General features: G+C 38.8%; 1 protein-coding gene across 11 annotated transcripts in view; it reads right to left on the reverse strand.

The window, feature by feature from the left end:
• The window catches only part of LDB2 (LIM domain binding 2), a 215,142-nt gene extending 190,103 nt beyond the window's left edge, over nucleotides 1-25,039 (reverse strand). For 2 of the 11 annotated variants that reach the window (XM_054065807.1, XM_054065806.1), the window contains exon 1: nucleotides 24,596-25,035. In XM_054065807.1, the coding sequence (XP_053921782.1) occupies nucleotides 24,596-24,727 (132 nt within the window). In that variant the 5' untranslated portion in view covers nucleotides 24,728-25,035. Of the gene's footprint in view, nucleotides 1-24,595 lie in introns of all 11 variants that reach the window. The other 9 variants (XM_054065809.1, XM_054065810.1, XM_009570202.2 and 6 more) reach the window with 8 other exon arrangements.
• Nucleotides 25,040-25,670: the final 631 nt, after the last annotated feature.

Consider the following 25,670-nt stretch of genomic DNA (forward strand, 5'->3'; position numbering starts at 1 on the left):
GTGAACCAAAGGTGACAGAAACCAAGGAAGGATTAAAAAAAAAAAAATAATGGAGAAACAAGAGGGAAAGAAAGAGCTTCCAGTGCCTGGAAGGCCAGAAAAAAAAAAAAAAAAAGGCAGATCTGAACGAATCTTTACTACAAAAACTGAGAAAACAAAGGGCTCACATGGCCCTCATATGCTGCTAAATCAGTTACACAGAAGACAGTCCCTCAAAAAAACAACACAGTTCTCTGATTTAACCCAATAGCAAATTTTGGCCCTTGGTATTTTTAGCTCTCTGCTGTCTACTGTTCTAGCAACAATGTACCTGTAGTTCTGGCAGCAACTCATACTGTAAATACTCACTGCGCTAAGAAACCTACAGAATTACAGACCGCTGTGTAAACCTCACGCCTAATGCTGCATTGTTACACTTAAGTCATTCTGCTCTTGCTCTTTGAATGGAGGGTCAAGGTAGATGCATAGTGAACAGAAATACCTTCTTAAAGAAGAAACGCAACCCCCCTGCATTTCGCACACTCTGAAAAGCCTAACAAAACAATGCTTGAGAATGTGATGTTCCTCTGATCTGACCGTGCAATCAGCACATTTGAGCCAATGTCGTATCCTGCCTTTATGAGACAAATCCATCCTGTGCCCTGCAGTCCTCTGGCTCTGAGCCTCTCAGCACCACCCTGCCTTTCCTCTGCTACTTCCCTTCTGCCATCAAGGCTCTCTTAGGGGAGTAAAGGATGAAATCTCTCAGAGCTCTCATGCAAAGGGTACATTGTAACTGCTAAAATGTTTTTAAGCTAAATAAATAAATAAAACAAACCTTTGGCCAAGAGCATATTCTCAGCAGTGGAGTTTTTAGATTTTTTTGCCCCATTAATATTTTCAGAGCAACTTTTTGGCAGCAAGACCTGCCTACTAGGAAGACTAAAAGTTGCTGTCTTTGGAAGAAGTAGTTACGAGACAGCAACCAACTGCAACCAAATCTGGGGTCTGGCTATAACTATATGACCTCCACCATGCACATTTGCCCATACAGTTCAGTGCATGACTCTCTCCCCACTGGTTTGTGTGAGAACTAACTCCTCTTCCTTGCTATCAGGCTTTTCACATAGTGCTCTGCACCACGGCCCGTTCCTATGGGGCTTCATAACAGAAAAATACATGACCTCTTGGTACTGCAATAAATTATTTTCAGGAGATCTGACTCCTCTATCTGACCATGTCATTGAGCCTCTTCCTTATCAGTCTGCTTCATGCAACATCTCATCTCTTCCCAGTCTCACTTTTAAAACCAGCCGCTTAGAGGCTTTCTTTCCTCTTCTGAGTTGTGCCAACAACTATGAAGAGAAGCTGCCAAGTGAGCGTGCAACCATCGCAAAGCAGGAAAAAAGCAACAATGGATACGAAATCCACCCATCCAGCTAAGGTACAAAACCATATTGTTAACCATCCTGGCTCTCTGACCCCTTTTAAATTCCCTTATGAGGAAAGAACAAACTAACTGTTTCCATCCCCACCAGGGAAAGAAGAGAAAGATATCATTGTTGTTCTAACACTTGGGAAGTGCTCAGATACAATGGTAGTTAGTGTTAATACAGGATCCTCGACTAGGATATTCTGCAAAATTTTCACTGTAAGAGGGAGGTTTGCCAGCCCATCTAAGAGCTCGTGAGGGGCACCAAAACAATTGGACAGGCTAAAGGAAGAAGCATGTAATTCATATGTCAAAGACTGACTGCTAGCTTTGAGAGCTTCGCTCCTTCCAGTTATCCAGTCAACCAACTCAATGCTTATTTTTGCTGATCGCAGCTGAAACAATGAATTGTGTGAACATGAAAGCAGAGAAAGGAGAAAAGCTTCTAAAAACTGAAGTACAATAAAACGATAGCAAAGGTTATCTTCACTGCAGCAATTTGGGCTGAAGAAAAAAAAATCCAAACATTTAGGCCCCAGATTTACAATAAGGTCAGACACCAAAAGAGACTTGTGAGTGAGTGCAGAGCTTCTCAAGGGTAAATCATTTCATGGCTTTATGAGAACACAGCACACAACCCCATCTCAAACCGATCATTCAAAAAAAAAAAAAATTATTCACGAAGAGAATGTCTGAGGGCTAAATTTTCCATCTAAATGTAACCTTTTGAATGGGAACAGAATGGGGGATGGATGGAAGGAGAACAGGGGAATTTACCCACTACCTTCATTTATTATCTAAGGAGATCAGCTTTTCCATAAAATTTTATTCAGTGCAAAACTGCAAAGCCTCTTCCAACATGCTAGCCTGTGAGAGCGCTAACATGTGAGAATATATTCAGTCTATCGATGTTCATTCTGAGTTTCTATGCAGGTTGCACTCCTTATCGTTAAGAATTTAAACAGATTAATGTCTGGCAGTTCAGCTCAGGCCTTTTTTTCCTTTTCTTTCTTTCCTTTTTTTTTTTTTTTTTTAATCAATTAGCAAACAAACTTAGAAGCTACAATCAGAGCTAATGGACTTTGATGGATCTCTGGTGAGGACTCTGAGCCTGCATATTAGGACACAAGTAGAGAACAATGAATGTTTATTTGTAATCCAGACACTGCACAATGGAGCTAGTGCTTAAAATATGACAATAAGACCAAACAACACACGCGTGTTTTTATGAAGCCCTTAGAAGTAGTCTTGCGGGTCAACCAGTCCCAGAAAATTCCCTCCCAGAAATCTGCCATGAACAGATTTGGGGGAAAAAAAAAAGGATTAATATATTTTCACTGGGTATATCACCGGGTACATCAGACCTTTTTTTTTTCCTTGCATTTATAGCGCTACTGGAAAGGAAATCAGGTTCCTTGCTTTTTTATTTTTATATAGCTGACAGTATTATTTTTACTTAAAATACAGATCTTAGACAAAATCAGATGGGGAGTGTGGATGGAAAAGTGACAACAGAATTTTCTAGGGTTTTGAGACTGTGCATTTTCAAGTGCTCTACACTCTCGGAAGTGATATTGGATTCCACTGCAAGAAATTCACAGGACCTAAACCCTTACTTTTTATAGAATGTATTCAGTTGCTCGTTTTGGAAATATTCTCCTGTTCAGAACACACTGCCTGTTCTATTTCAGTAAGCAGAATTACCACTTTTTGGCTGCAAACCATGCTAGAAGTTTACAATGTTTTGCTTTCTTTCATACTTATATTATTTTCTCATATGCTGGAGGGGCGCAAGGGTGTCCTGTAACATTGTCTACTTTCACAGCTATAAGATACCACACACATTTGTAGAGTCTATCCTTCACTTTCTCGTCTCTGTATTAAAAGCTCGTGGAAAACAATAAAATAATGTATTTCAAATCGTGTATCAGTCTTGGCCTTCTTATAAACTTGATGGTCACACAGGCCAATTGTATGCAGTCATCACTTAATTATGTTCCTGAAAAAACAAGAGTTACTCTATTGATCATCACCAGGTGACCATTCTTAACCCATCTGTTAAGTCCTATGGGAGGTTCCTCCACAGAAAAAAAAAGAATAAATAATTTACTTAAAGCAATCCTTAGTATTAGAAAAAGAGCATCAAAGCTGACTAATCTAAATAGCATCTTTCAACTGTCTTTACTCTCACTGCCTAACAAAAATAAAAGCCTCTGGGCTGTTCTAAAACGAAAGCTGTTACTTTGCCAATATTTTCCTTACTCTGCTAGCTGGCCCACAGTATTATAGAGTTTGAATCTGTTTTTTCATGGTGTTCCCAGGAAGCAAGCATGAGGGTTTATGCCAATCTGTACTTTCCTGATCTCTGTTTTCCAGACAGGCTGGCCAGGCAATGCAGGAGAGATGGCACCATATCTCCATGTTTGTGCCCACACAGTCGGGACAATTAAAGCTAGCTTTAGGATCTACTTTTGTTCTCAGAGCTTTGCTGGTATTCCTGTAAGTGAGGTGACTCTGGCTAGTTTATAAAGCTATCTTATATGATGCTTACAATTTAAAAATGTGTTCATTTACTTTTTTAACAAAATTTTCCTTTTTTTCAACCAAAAAAGGAAACTTCACAGCTATTTTAGTCTTTCATCTTTGCTCACAGTTTGCCAATACAAGTCTAAATTGGTTGCTACTATAAAAGCTAACAGAGAGTTGAGTAAATATTTTGAGGTTTCCACAATGGAATACATAACCTCTTTTTTTATCAGTCCATATTATTGATTAAAAAGTAGCATCAGTTGTGTGGACAGTTATTAGCTATCAGTAAAACATTTAGCCTTGATAGCATAGTACTTTTTTTTCTTTTTTCCTATTTATTTTTCTCTCCAGTTAAGCAGCTTTTCTGCTCTGAAGATCAGTATATAGCCATCCACTCATAAGCTAAGTTAATAGATGCTCTAGATGAAAGATTTGGGTTATGATTCACAGTGTGTGCAATGGACGTCCTGTTCAGGACATTCTTGACTGATACCACCGTACTGTATATTCATTTGCAGTATGGATATATGTTGATTATGATGATTTTCAGAATAATACTAAAAGGAGTTTTTTATTTTGCTATTATTAAAAAAAAAAATCTACAAAAAAATTAACAAAATTGGAAAATCCAGAACTATTTGTATAGTGGTCTTTGGGGACCTGCTCCAGAAAACCTAGGAAATGATGCATAGTACAAGTGAACATCACTAGTGAAAACACAGCATCATATTATTAACAATCTTCGCAGAGCCCAGGCACAAGAAGAGTTATGTTAGAACACGGCATTGAAGAGGTCTGGGTCTAAAAGCAGGATAAGGAAGAAACAGTGCTGCTCAACAAATGAAAGACAAGCAGCATGGCTCATACAAAAAAGATAGCAATTGAGAGGGACACAGATGGCCCAGCAATATTTTAAACAGTTGGTTCAGAAAACAGGTGAGATTTTAACAAACTAATCTACTGGTCATTGCCAAATTGCCTCCAGTGGTCTTGTCCATTAAGTTTTAATATTATCTGAAATAGGGCACAGCAAGTCACAGGTAGTGGCTCAGTCTTCCTAGCACATGAGCCAAAGGTTTAAGCATGCACTGATCTGACTGCAACGTCTGTCCCACACTCCTCCAGAAAACTCTGCGCTCAAGGGAGGGGCAGTAAGCAGGTAAATATTTATTATTTCATATGTATATCCAAATGGTTTTCCAGTTCAGTGGGGGTAAAGAAATATAAAGGTGGCTTTTCAGCCAGGTACTCTGAGTGAGGGTTAATCTAACTTTACATTCAGACACATAATTTATTAAAATATAGCACAAGGCACAATTATTAAAATGCTCATTGGATATTGATTAGAACTGCAAGAATTATTTGTGGAGGGGCAATAAGTCTTTTGACAGGCCTCGTAGATCTAGACTGTAAAGTAACAATTAGGTAGGAGAATGTATATATATTTTAAATCAAAGATTGTAACTATCATTTCAGACTTTCTTATCCATCCCAAAAGCAAAAAATTCTCGTTGCTCTGGAAATGAATTCTTATAAATCTAGAATCATCCCAAGTCATTCTATAAATCACCCCGGAATGACATGCTATAGCAATAACCAGAAACAAAGGGAATGTCAGAGACAGAGAAGTCTCTGCCGTCTTTTCCTTAACTCATGAGCAGAATTTTAACAAGGAGATTTTACAATTCTTTAGTACCCCTTTCTAGATCACAGACAACTAAGTCAGGTCAGTGATACTGTTTTTCAGGGCTTATTTTCTGGTTTACTTTTTTAAACAACTACATTGTGATACGAAACAATAATATTTTGCAAATCGTAACAACAAGGAACTAAACCATATTTTGATGAAGATGTACTAATGTGTCTTCAACATTTAATTACTGACACCTCATAAAAAAATGCCAACAGTCCAAGGATAGGTTAGTTAATGTCATAAATTGACAGTTCCAAGAACAACCTAAAAAACCAAGAGTTTTTAGAATCATAGAATGGTTTGAGTTGGAAGGGACCTTAAATATCACCCAGTTCCAAAGCCCCTGCCTTGGACACAGACATCTTCCACTAGGCCAGGTTGCTCAAAGCCTCATCCAACCTGGTCTGGAACACCCCCAGGGATGGGGAGCAACTTTTCTGGACAACCTGCCTCACCACCCACACAGTAAAAAAATTCTTCCTAATATCTAATCTAAATGTACCCTCTTTCAGCTTAAACCTATTACCCCTCATCCTATCACTATACCTGACTACTCAGAGAAAATAATTACTTCTCTGAATATTCCTTGAATAACACCTGAAGAATACACAGCTCATTGGCCCTACCCTTTAAAAGCAACTGAGTATCACAGCACAGTTAGCCATGGCTCCTACATATATAAGAAGAAAAAAACCCTTTCAGGATGGTTTAAACAGTAAAAGTGTTACAAAAGCAGAAATATTTAGGTCTTAGTCTTAATAGAAGCTATGCTTTGTTACACAGCATACAGTAGACTCATGAAGAGCACAATAATCATGAAACTAATACTTGAAATATTAATACATGATTTATTATTGTTTTAGTAGGAATCAGTAGGCCATGATTGAGAAACCATTACAAATACAGATATTTAAAAGGGATCAAGCTGTGGAAATTGCATGTGAGACAGAAGTAATGATAAAAAGTCTTAGACACTAAAAATTTATGTATGCCTTACTAAATATTATCAATGATGACACAAAAGGTTGTATACAGTGAAGATGGTAACAGAAATACCTAAGAAGAGTGATTCTAAAATGTGAACTTACAAAGAAAATATGACAGGAATAAAAATTTACATGAAATTTGGTACTTGATTTCAGCAAAAAAGCCCATTCAACCTCAGCAACCAAGGCTAACTGAAAAAAGTGAAAATATTCAGTTTTGAAAATACACAACTGTTCAGATCTATAGCCTGTATTATTTTATGCTTTTCTATTATATCTATGTCATTAGCTGTATTACAGAAGATTAAGCTTTAATTTTCAAAAGCTTTGCAGCAGGTTTTTTTTTATTATTTTGTGAGTTCCTTCAGACTCCCTTCAGCAGGATTAAATCTTAACCATTTCCTGCTACTACAGAGAAGTTAGGCTAATTAATACTGGTAATTGATTAAAATTGATTAAATAGTTAACATAACACTGATGCTGATATTGGCTCTAAAGATTTACTCAAAAACTTAACACAAAGCATGAATGTTAGATAGGCTTCTCCAAGAGATTTGTCCTGTTTCATTGTTTTCCTGTTGTGAACCACTGCATTTAAAATATGCAAGATGCCTCGCAGAAGAACAACTTTACAGGCAAAGATGTGGCAGGATTGGAGAGAGAGACAAGATGTAAGGACGTGGTGCATGTTCCCAGTACGAGAAGCAGTTCAGGGACACAACATGATGGAGGAGAGAAGAGTGCACCAAAGGAAAGATGAAGCAAGAGAACTTGCAAAAACTCAGGCACACTAACTGAAGGCATTGTTTGGAGGAACTTCAAACAATGAGACTCTGCAGATATCACCATCTGCCACATACTTCTAAAGATTTGAGCTCTCAAGGGGCTACTTCCTGCAAGACACAAACATCTTCACAGAAGAGATTAAAGATACATCAGGAATTATCTCATCCTGACCATTCTTCATGATAAACCCGCCAAGTGCATTAAATTTGCATAAAAGTATGCCGTTGTCTTTAATAAGCTAGCTATTTCTCGATTCCTCAGTGACAATATGTGGATTAAAACACATTTAGTAAGAGTGCTGCACCTAATTGTTGAGCAAAGTCTTTTGCAGAACTGCTATGCTATGAACTAGCTCCAAGACTCTATAAATCTGCTTCTTCATTCATAGCATAAGTTTAGGTTGTTAGCTATTACGACATTGTGCATTTCTATACATTAATTTAATCTTGTTAAAAAAATATATCTCTTGCAATGTCACCTAAAAGAAAAAAAACACAGCATTGCTATTTTGAATGATAATCTGTGGTGGAGTCATCTATATTCATTGCAGTTCCCTGTACCAGCAACGGAGGTTCTGGGTGGAACTTCAACTAATTTCATTTGTATTTAAGTTTTTACTAACATGTCTGACTTTTTCATGTGTATGTTGCAACAACACCCAAAGGGAAATCCTGAACGATATTCAAATCTTTGCAGTCTAGTGAACATTTGTTAATAAATAACATATCAGCTCTTCACCTAGTTCTAACTTCAGTATAAGTTTTCACATGCATCCTATGTAAATTTTAGCTTATCAAGGCAATAGATGTTAAGTAAATAATCTTCACTATAGGGTATTATCCATTCCTGAGCTTTCATATTAGACCACAACAAATCTCAAAATGTCCTTTTAAAGACACTGTATGCTGCATCAGCAAACCCTTCTGCCTTTACAGTTCCCTTTGGGTTAGTACTGTCTATAAAAATAGTATTTAAATATCCATTCTGTTCATGGGCAGTCAGACTAGCATATTTGCTGGCAAGTCACTTCCGAAAACCTTTCCCTTCCTAAAGCTAACTTTCACCATTTACTGTATTATTCACCTGAACCCGAAAGTAAAGAATGGAAATTCATGGTAAAACACACTGTGGGAAGCATATACCGAATATACTGATTATCTGCAATAATAGCCTTTTTTCCTTCCACTTCCCCTAAAATGACATGGTTTCCAATTCATTCTTCCCAGATATCCTGTTCAGTCTCCAGTAAAATCAGCAAGCCACAGCCAAAATCCTGAATACATTCTACAGGAGGGTTTCTGAGGGATGGAAGGGACTCTGCCTCAGCTGAAGGACTCTACTTGGTAACGAGCTCCTCTTTCCACCAGCCGCTATAAATAGGATTTACAATCTTCCTTCCAAATGCCTGTAATACTGTAGGTTAATATAGGAGATCTCACCCCCTCTAGTGACTGGTCCCAGTGAGAATAGGATAGTTACCTGCTGATAGTTAAAACCAGCCATTCCTTCGAGTTTTACTTTTGATGCCAATGCAAACCCAGGTGCCGTGCATCTGCCGACCCAGGCATCTGTGCACCTGCAGCCCTGCCACACTGCCTCCCCTCTGCTGGAGGCTCCTGCAGCGTGATCCCCTTCAGGGTCTCCTCCTTCCCTATGAGTCATCTTCAAGTACCTGATTAATGAGACCAGCCAACACAACTCTTTAGCTCAGAAATGAAAAGCATTGGCTGAAAGAGGAGCAAGGCAAAGAAGTGCGTTAAGATCGCGGTGTGGAAAATTTAAGCCTTAGCAGAACAGTTGCCTTGTTCAGACAAGACCATTCCCTTCCTGGCACGAGGCTGCCTTGCAGAAAACTTGACAGCACTCCAACTCCAACCTTTCTTTAACTGGTCTCCCAAAAAGCCCAGTAGCAGTACTGTCTGTTACCCAAATGTCTGTTTTTAACACTGTATTTACAATCTACCCAGTACTGTGGTGACAGAGCATCTCAGAGGCTTTAATTCCTTTGTCCCCTGCCCTGCTTTCTCCACAGGCTCTGGAGGAGCACAGAAGAGCTGAAGAGAATTAGCAGACTTTGTGAAAACACATATGACTTCTGACCAGTCCTGGGCTACTTACCTAACAGCCTCCTTCCTCCTCCAAAGATATTACATGATTACAAAGGCAAGCTAATAAAAAAATTAAAAAAAACCCAAACCAACAGTATCCTTCAATGAGGCTTTAAGTAGGGGATTACTTGAAAGTGTGGTAGTGAGAAAACTTCAGGCCATCATACTTTCACTGAAGACACCAACAAGGTTGCACCTAAAGGCGCAGAGCATAGAAAGCGGCTACATGCAATGGTGAAGCATTGTAGTGAGAAACCACAAGAGAAATGAAGAGCCCGTTATCTTTGGGAAGAAGCTAGAAAAGTCTTTCTATCACTGAAATAAATACATAAACCAACATTCACCACAGCCATCGCCTTCCCTGTGATTCCTCTACGACTACACGGTGGGGTTCCAGCTTTCTAGCCCAAAACACTTCACCATGCAACTGTCTGAGCTGTGAGAGCTTTCTTTAATGGATTCATACTCAAAGCGTAAAAGGCAAGCAGCAATACACATTTCAATATTTAAAAGCATAAATAAAAATCTTAATAGATCCCAGATGTTTCATTTCCTCTAGCCCTTGTCAATGATTGAGTTGGTGCTGATGTAGATGAAGTTTTTTAAGATCAGTGGTCATTTTGATGCTGAAAAAGCTTTGGATGTCTGGGAATTTCAAATGCATTTCCTAGAAATAAATAAATTATTAAGTAGATGAATGGGACACAACTATGAATACAAGTGGCTGTTATTCTGAAAACTTATTTTATGGCCTGAAATGCACCCACAAGTTTTAAATACAACCGAGTGTGTAACAGAGTAAAGTTTTGTCAATATATATAAAACATTATAGAGATAATTATTTCAATCTCACTTTCTTAGCAAAAGAACTCCAAAGGTTCATACAAATAAATAACTAAAGGAATCCATACTTTGAGGTTGATATACACTTGCTGGTGCTGTTGAAACTAATGAAGAATTTGCTATTTATTTTAGCAGAACTTGGATTTGCTAGCTATATCCATTTTTCAGTTACTAAAGCAGCAAGTTATCTTTTACTATACCAAACAAATAAAGCACTCTACAGAAAGCAGGTCTATTAAAAAAAAAAAATTAAAAAAAAAATCTGCTGGGCCCAGTAACTGAGGCCATGCTGCCAAGCACACGAGTTCGTAACTGTAATGAGCGGCTTGGTTCGTTCACTCTGATTTTTACTTGGAGAAGTCTTTAGTCTCCTAAATGAAATCAGCTGGGGAGGGGAGAGCTTGAAGCCCATATTTAGCTTGCACAAACCCACGACATGTGCACTTGACGTCATAAAAATACTGTGAGCCTGCCGGGTCAGCAGCCACAAACCTCACATGCTGCCAGTCGCAGGCTGAGCAGACACTAAAAGGCTATGAATTTCATTTAATCATCTCCTTTCCTCTTCCCAGTAAAGCAGTAGAGGCTAGCAGCTGCTGTAGAAAAACGTTGAAAAATGCTACCTATGAATGTCTAGGATTTGGCTTTGATTGGTATTAAAACCAAATGATGAATAAACCGAACAACAAATCTTGCAAAATTTGTTATTTATTAATACAGCTAACAATGCAGGCTTCCGAGTCCACTTTCAAGAAGTGTGTGGATAAGCTCAGCTAAACGATGTACTTCACACATCATATTACTGTTCTGTTAATTTATAGGCCATATATTTCTCTCCAGCTAAATTTCTGACTGAGAATAACTTCATCCCTTTTCTGTTATTTGTTTTGCTACACAATATTCCTTAACAGTGAGTGCTGCTTGTTCTTAACAATGCTTTCTATTACACCTTTGGCATTTGTGAAGTAAGTGCAAACATAATCTAAGCCTCTGAACATGCAGTTTTATCACATAGCCAACCATGGACAACACTTAGAAGCTAAATATGCCCTTCTAGTCCTTTTAAGGTGCCTGAAATTCATCTCTAAGAATGAAGTCACCTAAAATTGCTAGGTCCATTAGGATAGGTAGGTTTCACAGTACAAATTTTTGCCATATCAGCTTCTACACCTTCTCTGTCACCTTCAACTAGAGGACCAAATGCTCACGTCATTAACATAGACAGGAAAGCTTTCCCCAGGATGAGGAGCTGCAGTTACCTGATCAAGCTGAAATAAACATAGGAAGCTTGTGATAGGGAAAAAGTTGTATTTTTTTCTTTAAACCACAACAGCACCATTGGCCCACAAACTATGTTATTTGCAATTGTGCATCTGTGTGCCATCAATCTCTAAAGAAAGGAAAGACTGCTGGGCTAAGCTCTTAATTTATGTTTCTCAGTTGACTCTTATAATCAGACTCAGTGTTCTCAAGCTTAGTGCAGCTATTCTGATAACAAAATTTGCACACCAGGTGGGTTTATCAAAGTTCCCATGGTCCTAATAGTTTCATATATTTCTTAATATTGATATTGACAATTACATAGGAAATTGTGTTTCTAAAAAGCTACCTTCATCAAAATTAGGAGACTTCTTCCTTCTCAACAGGAAAAATATTTTAATAAAGTAGCAAGTGTATACCTATAAAAAAATGCTGAGAAAAACACTATTGAAAAAATCCACACTTTTTTTGATGCTGTGTTTAGATGTCACATTAAACAAAGCTATGGGAATTCTGGGGTCCACAGATGATGAAAGGTCCCAAATCAGGATGGGCTCTGAGGATCCCTCAGTCCTGCAATACTGCGATGTGAATGAGACATTAATATTCATGTTCTAGACCATGATCAAGAAAGAAGGCTCTAGCTTCTGTCAGGGGTGGCCCTAACCCAACAGAGGTGCAGTGAACTGCTTCACTTCCTTATTGAAATTCAGCCCATCTAATTGATACTGCAGAATGCAGTAGTGTAACGAAATAGAGCAGAGATCATTTCAGTAGTTTTGCCCATCTATGCTCTCCTGCTCCTAGACCTATGCACAACCTTGCACAGGACTTCACTCTTTCCCACTCCAGGCAGTGTTCAGGAACAACTTACATTTCTAGAATATGGTAGTCATTACTACATTGCTATTATATCATCATTCAGAAATGTATCAAGACCATGACTACCTAAACACCAAAAATGGTTTAGTTTTGCTTAAGGTAGTTCAGTTTCTTTCAAATCTATGATTTAAACACTGCCTTTCCCTCAGAAACAGAATAAAATATTTATAACTATCTTGTTTAATTGCAAGCAAATACAGGCAAGGTCTCTTAGAAAGCAAAATCCATTACACACTGGGTAGTACTGGTACTGTAAGTAGTCTCCAAAAGGCAACAGACGTGGGGAGGGGGGAGGGAGAAGTTGATTTTGTCTTTTTAATATTCAAAGTGGGTCTGTTCTCACTGGCTAATTAAATCAATAGAGTGAAAACAATGAAAGAAAATAAAAATAAGTGTTGCCTTTCTCCCCTCGAACAACCTCTCTGGTTCACCTCTACTTATTTATTACAAGAACTTATTTATTACAAGACTTTACAATATTCCCTCTTCAAATCCTCATGAAATAAGATACATATTCCACAGTGCCAGTTCCCATCGAGATGAATATGCTTTTCCTATGGAATTAAAGATAAGATAGTTTTTCCACTGTTAAGAGAAGACGGACTTGGAATAAGCTTGTTTGATTGACGTGAAACTACTGAAGAATCACACTAAAAAAGTAATAGACTCAATAACAATATCAGATGTAGAAATCAATCAGCAGAATGCTGTCCTAAAATATATTTATTCTCTCTTGGCAAAGCCAGTAGGTTTGCATGGGTGTGCTGAATTATTTGAGAAGTAACAAAATGTGTTAATAACATTAAACAGTCATCTTCCAAGAACCTACAGTATTGTGGTACTTTCTAGTCAGATAATTCTTTGTAGTGTGTAAATAATGTAATATCAGTTAAAACATTTTTATTTGCAAAATCAAAATTAATGTGGTATATTTAGGTTTGGTTTTGAAAGTATTTTAAATATTACTATCTACTTTTAGACCTTTATTAGTTACAATACACAGCACAGTATTAAAAATAAACTGCAGACGCAGACCAGAACCCCACTGTACAAGCACTGTGCAAGAACAGAGAAGGTGGTCCCAACCCCAAGAATCTTATATTTAATATAGTGGTACACATCATGAAGGCAGAGTTGTGAATGAGCACGACTTTAAGAACATAAAGCTTAGCATGAAATAAGGTTGCATGCCCTGAGTCCTGTGCTGTTACTACTTTCCATACCAGCAAGTTCAATGTATGTCCACGTATTATGTTAAGTGACAACACTGTGGATGTACCCAAAGATAACGGACAATAGAGGAATGCAGACGCCTTGCATTGTAAGCTGGGTGTATTCAGCAATAAGTTAGTATCTGTCAACAGAAGGCAATCTTTTCAGCTCAGTTATTACCAGCTTTTTGAAAGTATCAGAACCAAGGAAAGTGTAACAGGACATTATGTATGAGTTTATGGGAAACTCCTTTCGAATGCTTAGGATAATCGTGGAAGAAAACATGGACACGTCTGTTTGAAGACATAACAAATGACAATAAAGAGACTAGTGTCAGGTACTCTGAGGTCCTGAGCCTTTACAGATGCAGAGTTCCTTCTGTACTTCATGCATTATTGGCCCAGTTTTAAGTTTATTGATAATTTCTCAATAGAACAAAGCTTCATTGTAGTTAATGACTTAACCACAGCTGAAACACTGATCTACTCAACCCCAAATTCAGGAGTTTATGGACTTGCATGCCCATTGCCAAATGCTTACCACATCTTAGTTACTTTTAATTCTGCTACTCATTGAACATACTCAGCACCAAAACATACTTTACCCTCTTCAAACATTCTTTTGGTTAACCAAATTAATGGTTGCAAATAAAATATTTACTCTGTATTGCAGCCAAAACAGTGCTTCTTTATGTAATCTGAATGATGAGCAAACACCAGAGCACTGGAGATAAAAGCAGCAGCTCAGACTTCGTAAAAGGATGCCCCACCTTATGACACTTCACAGTAAAATACATAATATAAGGACCAGAAACAGAAATAAGCACACTACCACTTAATCTAACTGTATCTTGAAAAGGTAGTAAAGTCATCAGCAAAGAAATTTCTGTTGATAGTCATATGAGAGGGCATTTATCAACACCCATTAACCTCTGGATTTTATCTGTTAGTTTTCAAAAGACACTTGTGCTGCTTCATAAGCCACAAAGTGTCACAGTGGCTCAATCAGTAGGATTCTTGTCAGTCTAGACATGCAGGTTTTGGCTTCAGGTTATATACTAATGCTATCACCACACCGTAGGAAGAATTCCCTGCTACCCTGCTTATTTAGGAGTGTGGCCCTTTGGATGAAACAATCAGTCAAGGTGTAACTCAGTTGCTTCAGGATGCTTTTGATGTGGCTGTTAAATAATATTAGTGCATAGTCAGAGAAGAGATGTACTTGACGTGCTAGCATCTTTACCTATCTTTTTACTTGGAATTTTTAACCCTGACAGAGTGTTAAGAGGTATTGAAAAGAGCTGAGCTAATCATTCACATCAAATAATAAATTTCATTAATTCCACTTTGTTTTGCACAGAGTTGCTAGAAATTAATAACTTATTTGAATGGATGTTGTTTCAAATTTAGGATATATTTTTTGCTCCTCTTTCACAACAAGCAGCATGAAAGCATGTAGTATTCTCCTAAAAATATATGCTGTGACTGGTCATACATTGTGTGTTAATATTTCACATCCTTGACTGGATGAGTACAGATAGAGCCAGAGCTTGAAATGCCAGGAAGCTTTGAATTTTTTCACCAAGTCCTTCTTACTACATCTTTCTAAAGTAACTGTATGGTAAGCAGGGTTTTGTTCCATGAAAAAAAATATGCATTTACACCATATTTACTGACATGTAATTCTCCCTACTGCCACCAGTCATTGCCATTAATTTGCTTTACATTCATACACCAGTCAGTCCTCACTACAAAACAATCAGAGGTTCTGGTTCTGTCTGTGAGGTTTTTGGAAACTCAGACCAGAAAACACTGCCTCTCAGCTTAGCCCATATAAAATAAGCAACTTCTTTCCAGAATGCTTAACAAATTGAAATTTGCATTCTGCAACTATTTTTAAGAATAAAACTCCATTGATCTAACATTCACAGAAACACGTAAAGAGCATGAGCATAACAGCAAATTTGCTGTGCCTAAACACAAGTGAATAGTCATAGAATTTTTGTGTGTAGTATTTGTTGCACTCAGGTAATGAACCTTTACCCAGTGTATTGGCTTTTCATGTCCCATTACTCATGCCAACACATTCATTAAAATGGGCCTATGCTTTTTAATATAATCAGCAATATGCATAGGTGTGGCCTTCAAAGAGTTATTACCATAGTTTACAGGCATGCTGTTCGGAAATACAGGCAGGACTCCAGTCAGTGCAAAGTGCCAAGCTTCCCACAAAACATATGGTAATTTTTTGCTCTGTAAAATGGATAGATGCGCTATATAACGCATAATTGCATCACATTATACCTGAACTTCTAATTGCTTAAAATGATACTTCAAATCACATCAACAACATTATTAGCTAATTACCCTAAGGGTTAACTGATACTCCAGTGATTAAGACTAGGTAGAAGTGATAGTGCTATTGTATTGGCATTGTTGCAAGTGCATTTACAGAATCTATCTCCTGTCAATGTTTTAACATCTTCGTATGGAAAAGAAGAAAGGTAGAGAAATCCTAGCTGAGTACCAAAAGGAAGAGTGTCCCTCTCCAAGAAGCTGAACAACTTCAACAAGAAGAAATTTCATTTACTCTAAAGGAACTATTTCACAGCAGTTCTTACTCTTTCTAGTCACAATAACATTATCCTGATGTGAAATGGAGTAACATGGAAACATTTTTGGTACTTAAAATGGATACAAGAATTAAGGAAGACAAAGACCAACTGAAAGGGTGAGTTAGTATCAGAGTATGAGTCACAGAATAACTCGGATTGGAAGGGACCTTAAAGATCATCCAGTTCCAATGCCCCTGCTATGGGCAGGGACATGTCCCACTAGGTCAGGCTGCCCAAGGCCCCATCCAGCCTGGCCTTGAACATCGCCAGGGATGGGGCATCCACAACCTCCCTGGGCAACCTGTTCCAATGCCTCACCACTCTCACAGTGAAGAAATTCCTCCATATGTCTAGTCTAAAGGACAGAGTAAAACAGACAGTTGCAAGTCCTTCCTCTACTGCCTCCACAAATGAGACTTTAATAAACTGCATGAAGAAAACAGCATTCTAGATGCAAAACATTTCATATTCCCTTCTTCCAACTGTAAAATACTATGCTAGATGCAAGCCTAGTGGCAAAGCAGGTTTCATGCCTGCCTTGCCAATCACAACCTGGAGGATCTCTAGCCTGTCCGTAAAAGAGGAGATGGTTAGGAATGCTGGTGCTGCTGACTACCTTCCTCAGTGATGAAGCATTCTAAGGGTGCTTCAGGTAAAACAACAGTAAACAAAAAAAGTTTATTGTTTTCTGAGGATTTTTTTCTTTTTATTTTGTATTATGTGGTCATTAATAGTTCAGAAATCTCTTTGTAACCTGCTCTAGGACAGACGGCAACTCTTTATTGGATACAGTCTTCTGCTAATGACTACACAACTGGACATGAAATAACTTAAATGCACAATGTAATGGAAGTCAATTTTCTCAATTTAATACTTTAGGAGATAATCTAATAAAAATGTATTTAGAAAAGCCAAATCTTTGCAAGTCCAAAAGAGAAGTAAAAACAGTCCACTGCCCACACAGGTGATATAAGATTGCAATATTCAAACAGGCACAGTTGTTTTTTCCAAGTGTTTAGTTTTTGAATAATAAGTACAGTGGATCTATGATTAGGTCTGTTCTTGGGTCTGCCTTAATCATGGGGTTGCACATATGATCACTTTTATATAAACAGTGTTTCACTTGCCTTCTGAAGGCAACAGATTAGGTTGTCCAACTAGTCCATGCAATTCTTCTGGATCATGAAGGATGCTTTAGTCTGCAGCTAGAAGTTGTGTAAAATGGACATGATCTGGACAGATATTGAATCTGATGTACGTGACTAAGTGATGGAAAAACTATATCCAGGGATTAGATTTCCCTCTTCCCTTTTTCAACACATACACAAATGGTACAGACAGATTTGAATCTGTCTGCTCAGCTACCTAGGCTTGGCAAGCCGACTCTGTCGCTTAGAATCAGGAAAGATGGTTATTAGCAGGTATTGCAGATCACGTGATAGATAGTACAGCAATGTTTGAGTTCATTAGTTGCTTGGAAGGATGCAAAGATCTATATAGTTTGCAGGTAACCAGGCGGTAGATTTTAAGTACATTTAGATACCTACAAAAAGTTACAGCTTTCTAATGTCAGTTGTGAGTTTGTGACTCTACCCTGGCCCGGTACCTGGATGTGAATATTGACAACAGAAAGATCTTAGGAAGAAGTTCTAGTTTGCTACTTATATTTTGGCTACAGTTACCAGAATTATTCATAAATAAGATGTCTGCTACACCCAAGTTTCATGCTTCAAGTCTGTATGATGCAGACAGAACACACCACCTCAGCCAAGAGCTTCATCATGATGTCTCCTTGACAATGCTGTATTTAAACAGCAAGGTGGTGCCAGGGCAACTTAAGTCTCATGGAGAGGACAGACTGCTACTATAAAGCTTACGGGTCTTGCAAAGACTCTACACAATCGACACTCTTGAGTCCTGAAGAGGTGACAGGCTTAGAAAGCTACGAAGTCCTAGGTCACGTTTAGTTCTTCAGAGGCTTCATTTTTCCAGGCCAGTGAGTTTTCACTAGCCTCAAAAGGCAGAAAACTGCTACAGTTGTCTTCAGAATCATCAACTGTTTTCATACTGAGGCTTAAGGTCCACAGGTGGTTCCAGTTGATCCCGTTATCTCAGGAGTAGCAAATGTACTGTTTGGCTTAGATCAGTAATTTACAGGCCCTAGTTTAGAAGGATATGGCTGTCCACCACAAGGTAAGAGAAATGGAAACAGTATTCTGACCATAAAGTACTTTGTCTCTTAACTTCTAATAGTAACCAAACACAGAAAGAATGTGTTGGGGAAAAGACAGACAAAAACCTATGGAGAAGATTTCCCCTAGGTTTGGAGAGATTTCTTTCACTGTTATTTCTGTCTAATAAATAAGTCCCTTGAGACCTGGCCAACCTGTCCTGCCCTATCACAGTCTTTTCTGGAGACTAATCATCAGACACTTTGGGGCAACCTCGTTCCTCCAGGATAACCCCTCTGAGGCTTCAAGGAGCTTCAAAACAACTTTTTTAAAAAAGCACTCAGAAAAACTGAGGATATATGCTGGCCTGTTTACACAGTACAGTGCAGGAAAGAAAGCTATTCTCGGGGAGGAAAAGAACGAACAAAGTATCGGCACAGTTGGAATGCCTGTTTACAGCAGATATGCAACTTTTGGCAAAATGATACATAAAAAATACCATTTGAAATGAGGAGTCCAACTAAAAATATTGCAATGAGTTTAGCAATCTACCCATACTCTTTTTCTGTAAACAAAGAAAGTGTATACACCAAAAACAAATGATTTAATTTTTATCTGATCTTGCAATCCTACTGCAGGCAGAACTCCAGCTTAAAAAAGAACACAGGACTGGGACCTTGTTAGGATCTCTGTTTTGTTCCTTCTCACCATCCAGAAGCTTCTATTTTTGAGACTGGATCTGCATAGGAAATCTTGTTTACATCAGAGAAAGACTGAGTTCAAGGGTTTTTTCAAGTGAATTTATGTTTCAAAGAGTAAAGAATGAAAAAGAAAAAAGAAGGGTTGAAAAGATTTCTTTATAGAAAATGATCTAGTGAGCATCAGAGATTTGCAGACAAGATCCAGTTTTACACTTTCACACTGACTCTTTTCTCTACCTTCACCAGCCCCTGCCCCCAAAAGCTCCCTGTTCCGTAAATGTGCAGTTTACATTCTGTGTTATAACTTGGGGGGTGGAGAGGGGGCAAAGCAGCAAGACATCCCTGATTATTAGCTAAGGATCAGCACGGAAAGGAAGTAGCCTCCCCCCCCCCCTTTGTAAGAATTGTTAGTTTGTAACAATTTTAATTGAAAACAGCTGCAACTGAAATATTTTAAAGGGATGAAATAAAAGACAATCAGTGAAAAGAGCCTTGAATCCATTCTGAAATCAGTGTTTAACTAAATAAGTTCATGGATTTTCTTTTAAAAATGACCTATTCGTTTCAGCAAAGCACTGTTTATAAGCATTCTTAAAATCCTTTAATCGTGTTTCTAGAATTGCTCAGTATTAGTATATTTGTGGGTGAAAGAATATTTCCTTAAAAATATTTCAAGACAGAAGTTTCTATGTTTTCCCCTCAACAAAACAAAATCATTGGACAAACTCAAGACTTATGTACACAATATGAGAGATCTGTTTGTGATACTAAGTTGCTATGTGAACAAATGTGATGTCACAACATAGATTTTTATGACTAATCTACTAAAAATGCATCAGGAAGAAGAAGAAGAAAAGATTATTTCATCTGATAGCAATGTGAGGAAGTAAAATAAGAGACTTCCATTCAACCACTGAAATTTTGTTTTGCTTTGATTTGCTTTAAATATTTAGGTGAGTATGAATATCTGTGTAAGCTTCCAGTTGACTTAGCAGCTTTTAAACAACCATAACATTCTCCTCTATTTTCTTTTTAGTTTTCTTTACATTTTCTTCCATCATGAAATCTCTACTTCTGTTAAATTCACTATATAGCTTAATAGGAGTTTAATATGATTTGATTAAGCTGATTGTCTTCAAAACAAATACTAATCAATTGCTCTAGTCACTCTTAAAACACTGCTGTCTTAGCCAGAAGGAAAGCTGTGTTTTGCATACAATGATGATGTAAAGCATAATCTTTTTAAGTGACAGAAAGAGATACAGGTGAATATATTGTGCAAAAGTTCTAACAATATAGGTGACTAAATAAACAGGTGAAAGATTTGATTAATGGCAATAAAGCAATGCCTCAAACTTTAAACTGTCAACAACTCTAAGTGATCTATCCACAGCGCGCTGTAATCTTAGCGGAAAATAATTATATACAAGATATAATCACCTTTTGTTTTCTTTTAAGTGTAATTTCAAATTATTAAAAATTAGAACAGAAAAGGATTTACAACATCCAAGAGGAAAAGAGACTTTTTTAAAACATAAATTTTTATGAAAAAAGCAAGAAAATATTTACCTATGTTATGTATTGCTACTTGGAACTTTAGAAACTGCTGATTCTGCCACAATAGGATTGCTTTCTTGAAACATTAAACTAACACAGATATAACAATATTAAGATAAACTGAGTTTGAGTGAATGATAATGAAATCCTTAAAACCACACACAGAGCAAGGAAACAGCTGCATTTTGTTTAACCAGAAAGTTAATCAACCATGATAGAAGTAAGATTTATCTATATATCTGCCATAGATTATTAAACGCTTAAATGCTCATTTTAATTCTTTAAATCAGGATTGTTGACGCATTACAAAATGGCACTAGACACTCCCAAAGTATTATTAAGAAAGCATGTATTAATTTCCATTTAGAAAAATGTATTACCAGATTAGAATTTTTTAAACAACTTTTAAGGAAGGTAAGGTGTTCCTGTAACACCAGTTAGTAACTCAGACTCCCTAATTTACTTTAGATCACATAAGAATTAGCTAGATGGTGGACTTCTGCCAGTACTTACATCATAAAACCACCCCCTGCCTGGGTGCGATTGGAATTCTTCGCCTAAGACTGACCCTGAATTTAAAAAGGCAGTTGTAGGTTCTACGTGAGGAGCCCATAAAGTTGAAAGAAGTTTGGAGAGCAAAAGTTTTCAGATCTAGCACAGGCTAGAGCTGCTAATTCTCTACTTTCGTGACTACCATTCCTTCCAAAAGAAAACAAGAACAAAATAGCCACACTGCATCTAAATGATCTTTATTTATCACTTTGTATTTGGCCTGCTTAATACACTGAGCACATCCTTCACACCAACTACTATTTTCCCTTCCACCCAACACTGACACAAACCACAGCGGAAGTCATAGATTTCTTAGGGAGGGACCCCAACAGCAGAGCCACTTTAAGGACACTTCTACCTCCCCCACCATACCATAGACCCTGCTGCTGAGAGAGGAGTAGAAATGACATTTACTGGTGGATTCCCTAATAGTCTCTACCAGCTCACTGCTTTTTTTCTTTGAATAACTTCTCACCTACCTGCAAGCTCTGGAGAGCAGCTACAAGAATTCATAATAAAAGCAGACTGTACAGATGGAGGGGAGAAAACAGATAGACATGACACACACATAGTCCCTTCATAGGCTCTCCATCCATCCTCTGTACAAGTTAATTAAATTATGTATGTTTTGCTCTGCCTTGGAACTTCCTCCGCTACAAGGGACAGCAGAGAATCAGGCTCTAAAGGATTATTAAGAACATTTTTCTTTTGTAGGGTAACAGAAAAATCCCAAAGGCTTTCCAAGGATATATTTGGGATCAGAGCTGTAGGTTCCCTTTTTTTAACACACCCTCACTTGCCACTGGCTCTCTCCAGAAGTGGGATCCAAGTGGAATCTGCCAGTTTGTTACCCCTAGTCTTTCGGAGAGTTTCTTTGTAATTCCTTTCCTCTTAAGCTGCTCTGCTTGTGCTCACCTAACCCCTGGGGCTCACAGAGTACAAGCAGCCTCCTTCAGAGACCAGTGCCTACGTTATTCCAAAGACTGCCTAAAGAGAAATGTTCATGCAGTAAGCCTGTATGACCCACAGCACAAGCACATTCCTTCTATGATATACAGGGCTCCAGTGGTCTGGATTCAAAATATTCAGAGCGAGCTACACATGCTCCAGAAGCCTTCAGCTACCAATCCCAAACACGTTTGGAAGTGCGTAAAATTAATGTGAAACTTCCACTCCCAACCCGCCCCAGAAGCCCAGCATGACCCTTTGCAGGCTGTCCACGCATAGTCACTGCAAGTGTCCCAGGAAACTATTTTTTTTTATTATTAAGGAATGCATTTTAATTAAAGATTAAATTAGATGAGCTGAAGCTAGCTAGAAAATAAATTTCAGCCAACAATGACACTTAGCGCACACAGCTCGGAAATTAAAAAAGAGAACTATCACAAGGCAAAAGTATTTTTTACTCCAAGCAAACAAAAGAAATGCTGGAGCATAAGGGCCTTCATTAACTAAGCTCTGTGTGTCAAAATAAAAAGCTGCTGGAATCTATGGCAGTACTAGTGAGGAAGAGTAGGTTATTGCTTTTTGCCCACAACAATCCACGTGAATGTGCACAGCAAAAACTGCAATTAAATGCGCAGAAGTCTAGCTCAGCACACCTCAGCAACACAGGAGGAGGAAGTTCTTTCCCAAGCGCCTCAAAAACTTTCCTAAGGCAACATTTGAAATGGAGCTGCAATGAGAAACTGGTCAATTATTAGAAGTACCACAAAAATAATACTTGAAAAGGCTAAATTAGTGCTGACAGCTTTTCAGAACAGCTTGTGAATGAAAACCTGAAGGAATCACTTAATGATTCCTTGAAAATTAACTTGAAAAAGTCTAGAAATTATCACATTAGTGTGTACAGGAATGTAAGGAACTGAGTAACAAGACACTGACAAACAAGAGTAGCGAATAAAGCCCCAAACCTCCTCATTCTACCCAAAAGACAATGATCCTTTCCGACGACCAACTTGGGGCAAAACTGACAAACAGTTGCCATGATTTTGGGACCAGTGAGCTGCCTAGAGTTTTTAGCCAGCTCGAAGTGTATTTACCAATTACTCCACAGAAATGTTTTAAGACTAGCAGTGATAACAGTGTTAGAAAAGCAGTTACCCCGTAGCCATCACCCAATCAGAAAGCAGGTCACATCTTGTTAGCTGTACCATATACATTAAACGTCATAGATTTTCCATGGCTTAGCTGACAATTCAGGCATGTTTGGTTTATTTTATGATAAGCTCATGTTCTCTTAAAGAATTATAATACAACAAACGGATCAGTCAGATATCCTTTACCGTATTTAATAGCATGCATTTGGCAGAAATTTACCTCTATGTGAAGGTGTTCATTGCAAAAGATCAATACTCTTTAAAAAGTGTTTTCAGGGCACCACGAATAAACTACTATGAAAAAATGCAGCACCAAGAATGTTTGCAGCACAAACACAGACACATGGGCAGAAATGCAGCTTGACTCAGTCCACACACTTTTCACTTTAGCAAAGTAAGAAGCGTGCTTTACTTAACCATGTAAATAACAACAGACTCCACTATTTTTTTTTTCCTATAAGTGACAAAATTATTTCCCCTTCCCATTCAGCATATTCTTTGTGATGGCTGATCTGGTTGTAGAAGCCAGGGTGTGTTAACCACTAACATTGTACAAAGAATAACCAACAGTACATGTAGTTTACGTTAACCGGGTACTTTTGACAGCTATATGATAAAGTAGTGAACCGATCATCTCTCTCACTAAAAGCGACTGTGTTCTAAATGTAAGCATTAATTTCTCTTGTCGGCTGTCTTGAACATGTGTTCTTTAAGCGCAGCCTAGGAATAAGTTTTTAAAACTCGCTCCTGTTTTCTGTTATCATTTATTTTTCATTTTAATGAGTTTACAAAACAAAACCAGAGAACGGTCCATCTCTTCCCCTCAAAATGCAACATTTCTGAATTAGTTTTGTGCAAAAGCTCAAGCGATACCTTGCAATATTATAGCTGCAAACGCCAGCAGGACAGACCCCGAGCAAACAACACACTAAGGCAAAGAAATTCCCTGACACCAGCATTATAACCGATTCCGAAGTGCAGCACTGTAATTTCAATATTTCAGCCTAAGCCGGTATCTCCTCAAAGAGTTGCTCTGCATGGAAACGTAATGAGGGATTACCCAATTAAACTACTAAATTAATTAGGGTTCATGCCTGCATATACTGTACTGCCTAATGGGACGCTTCAGCTGGAATTCGGGCTGAAACCTAGCACGGTCCATGCACAGGAAAACAAGGCTGAGGGACTTACCTCTGTCCGCGACTGCAGCCTCTTGTTCATTTCATATATTCGGTACTCTGGTTGCACCATGTATGGTGTGTGTCTCCTATAAAATGGGCCAAAAGGAGAAGAATAGAAAGGGTCATGTGGTGTGCTGGACATCTTGCCTGCTTGCAGAGATTCAAGCTACACAGAGTATCATCAACATCCATACAGAGCACATGGGCTGTGTGTTCTTCACAGTACAAAGTAGCAGCGCGCACACACACACACATCCAGGCTGCCCGCACTGGCTGGGAACTGCCGTGGGAGCCTCTATAGCGGAGACGGGCGGGAAGGGGGGGGAGCGCTCGGGCTCCGGAGAGAGAGAGGAGCTTCAGGCACCGCCGCTCCTTTTTAAAGCAGCAGTTTCTGGAGGGGTCATTTCCTGTCCGCGCTGCGGGCCAGTTCAAAAAAATATAATTTTCCTCTCTGCCTGACAGAGGTCTGAGGTTTGGGTTTAATTTTTCCCAGCCAGGACCCCTCAGGAACCTGGCAGCAAGGCTTGTTAGCATATAGGTGGTTTAAAAGCTGCCTGAGCCAATCACCCTCTGCGAGGAGCACGCCGGGGCAATGTCAGAAATGTGATTACTACAAAATACATAAACACAGGCCACGGCCGTGCCCGGCTCTTTGCAGCGGGGGCTGCCCCCGGCGAGCTCTGCCCGCTCCGAGCGCTCCTGCCGGGCTGAGGGGGTCCGCAGCAACAGTTTGGGGGGACGGGAGAGAGAGGAGGGAGCGACTGGGGGGGATCTCCGCTGCCCCCGCGGCGGGATGGCCGGGAGCCTGCACAAAGAAAGCATCCCCGCACAATAGAGAGCGGGCAGATGCTGGGAACGGAAACCTCCCGGGGAAATGGAGAAACACAAAGAGCCGGGTGGGAGAAGGAGACCCCCCGAATAGCCGCTGGGGTTAGGAATAAACAAACGGATCGGTTGGCGAGCGGCTATCCGGCTTAAAGGTGGCGCCAGCTAGGTAGGGAGCAGCTCCCTGCGTGCAGGATCATTCTTGTGCACAAATCCGGGAGCGGCCGGAGGAGGCTGCACAGCAAAGACACCTAAAACTG

This window comes from Cuculus canorus, chromosome 4 (genome assembly GCF_017976375.1).
Source record: "Cuculus canorus isolate bCucCan1 chromosome 4, bCucCan1.pri, whole genome shotgun sequence".
NCBI classification, from domain to species: Eukaryota; Metazoa; Chordata; class Aves; order Cuculiformes; family Cuculidae; genus Cuculus; species Cuculus canorus.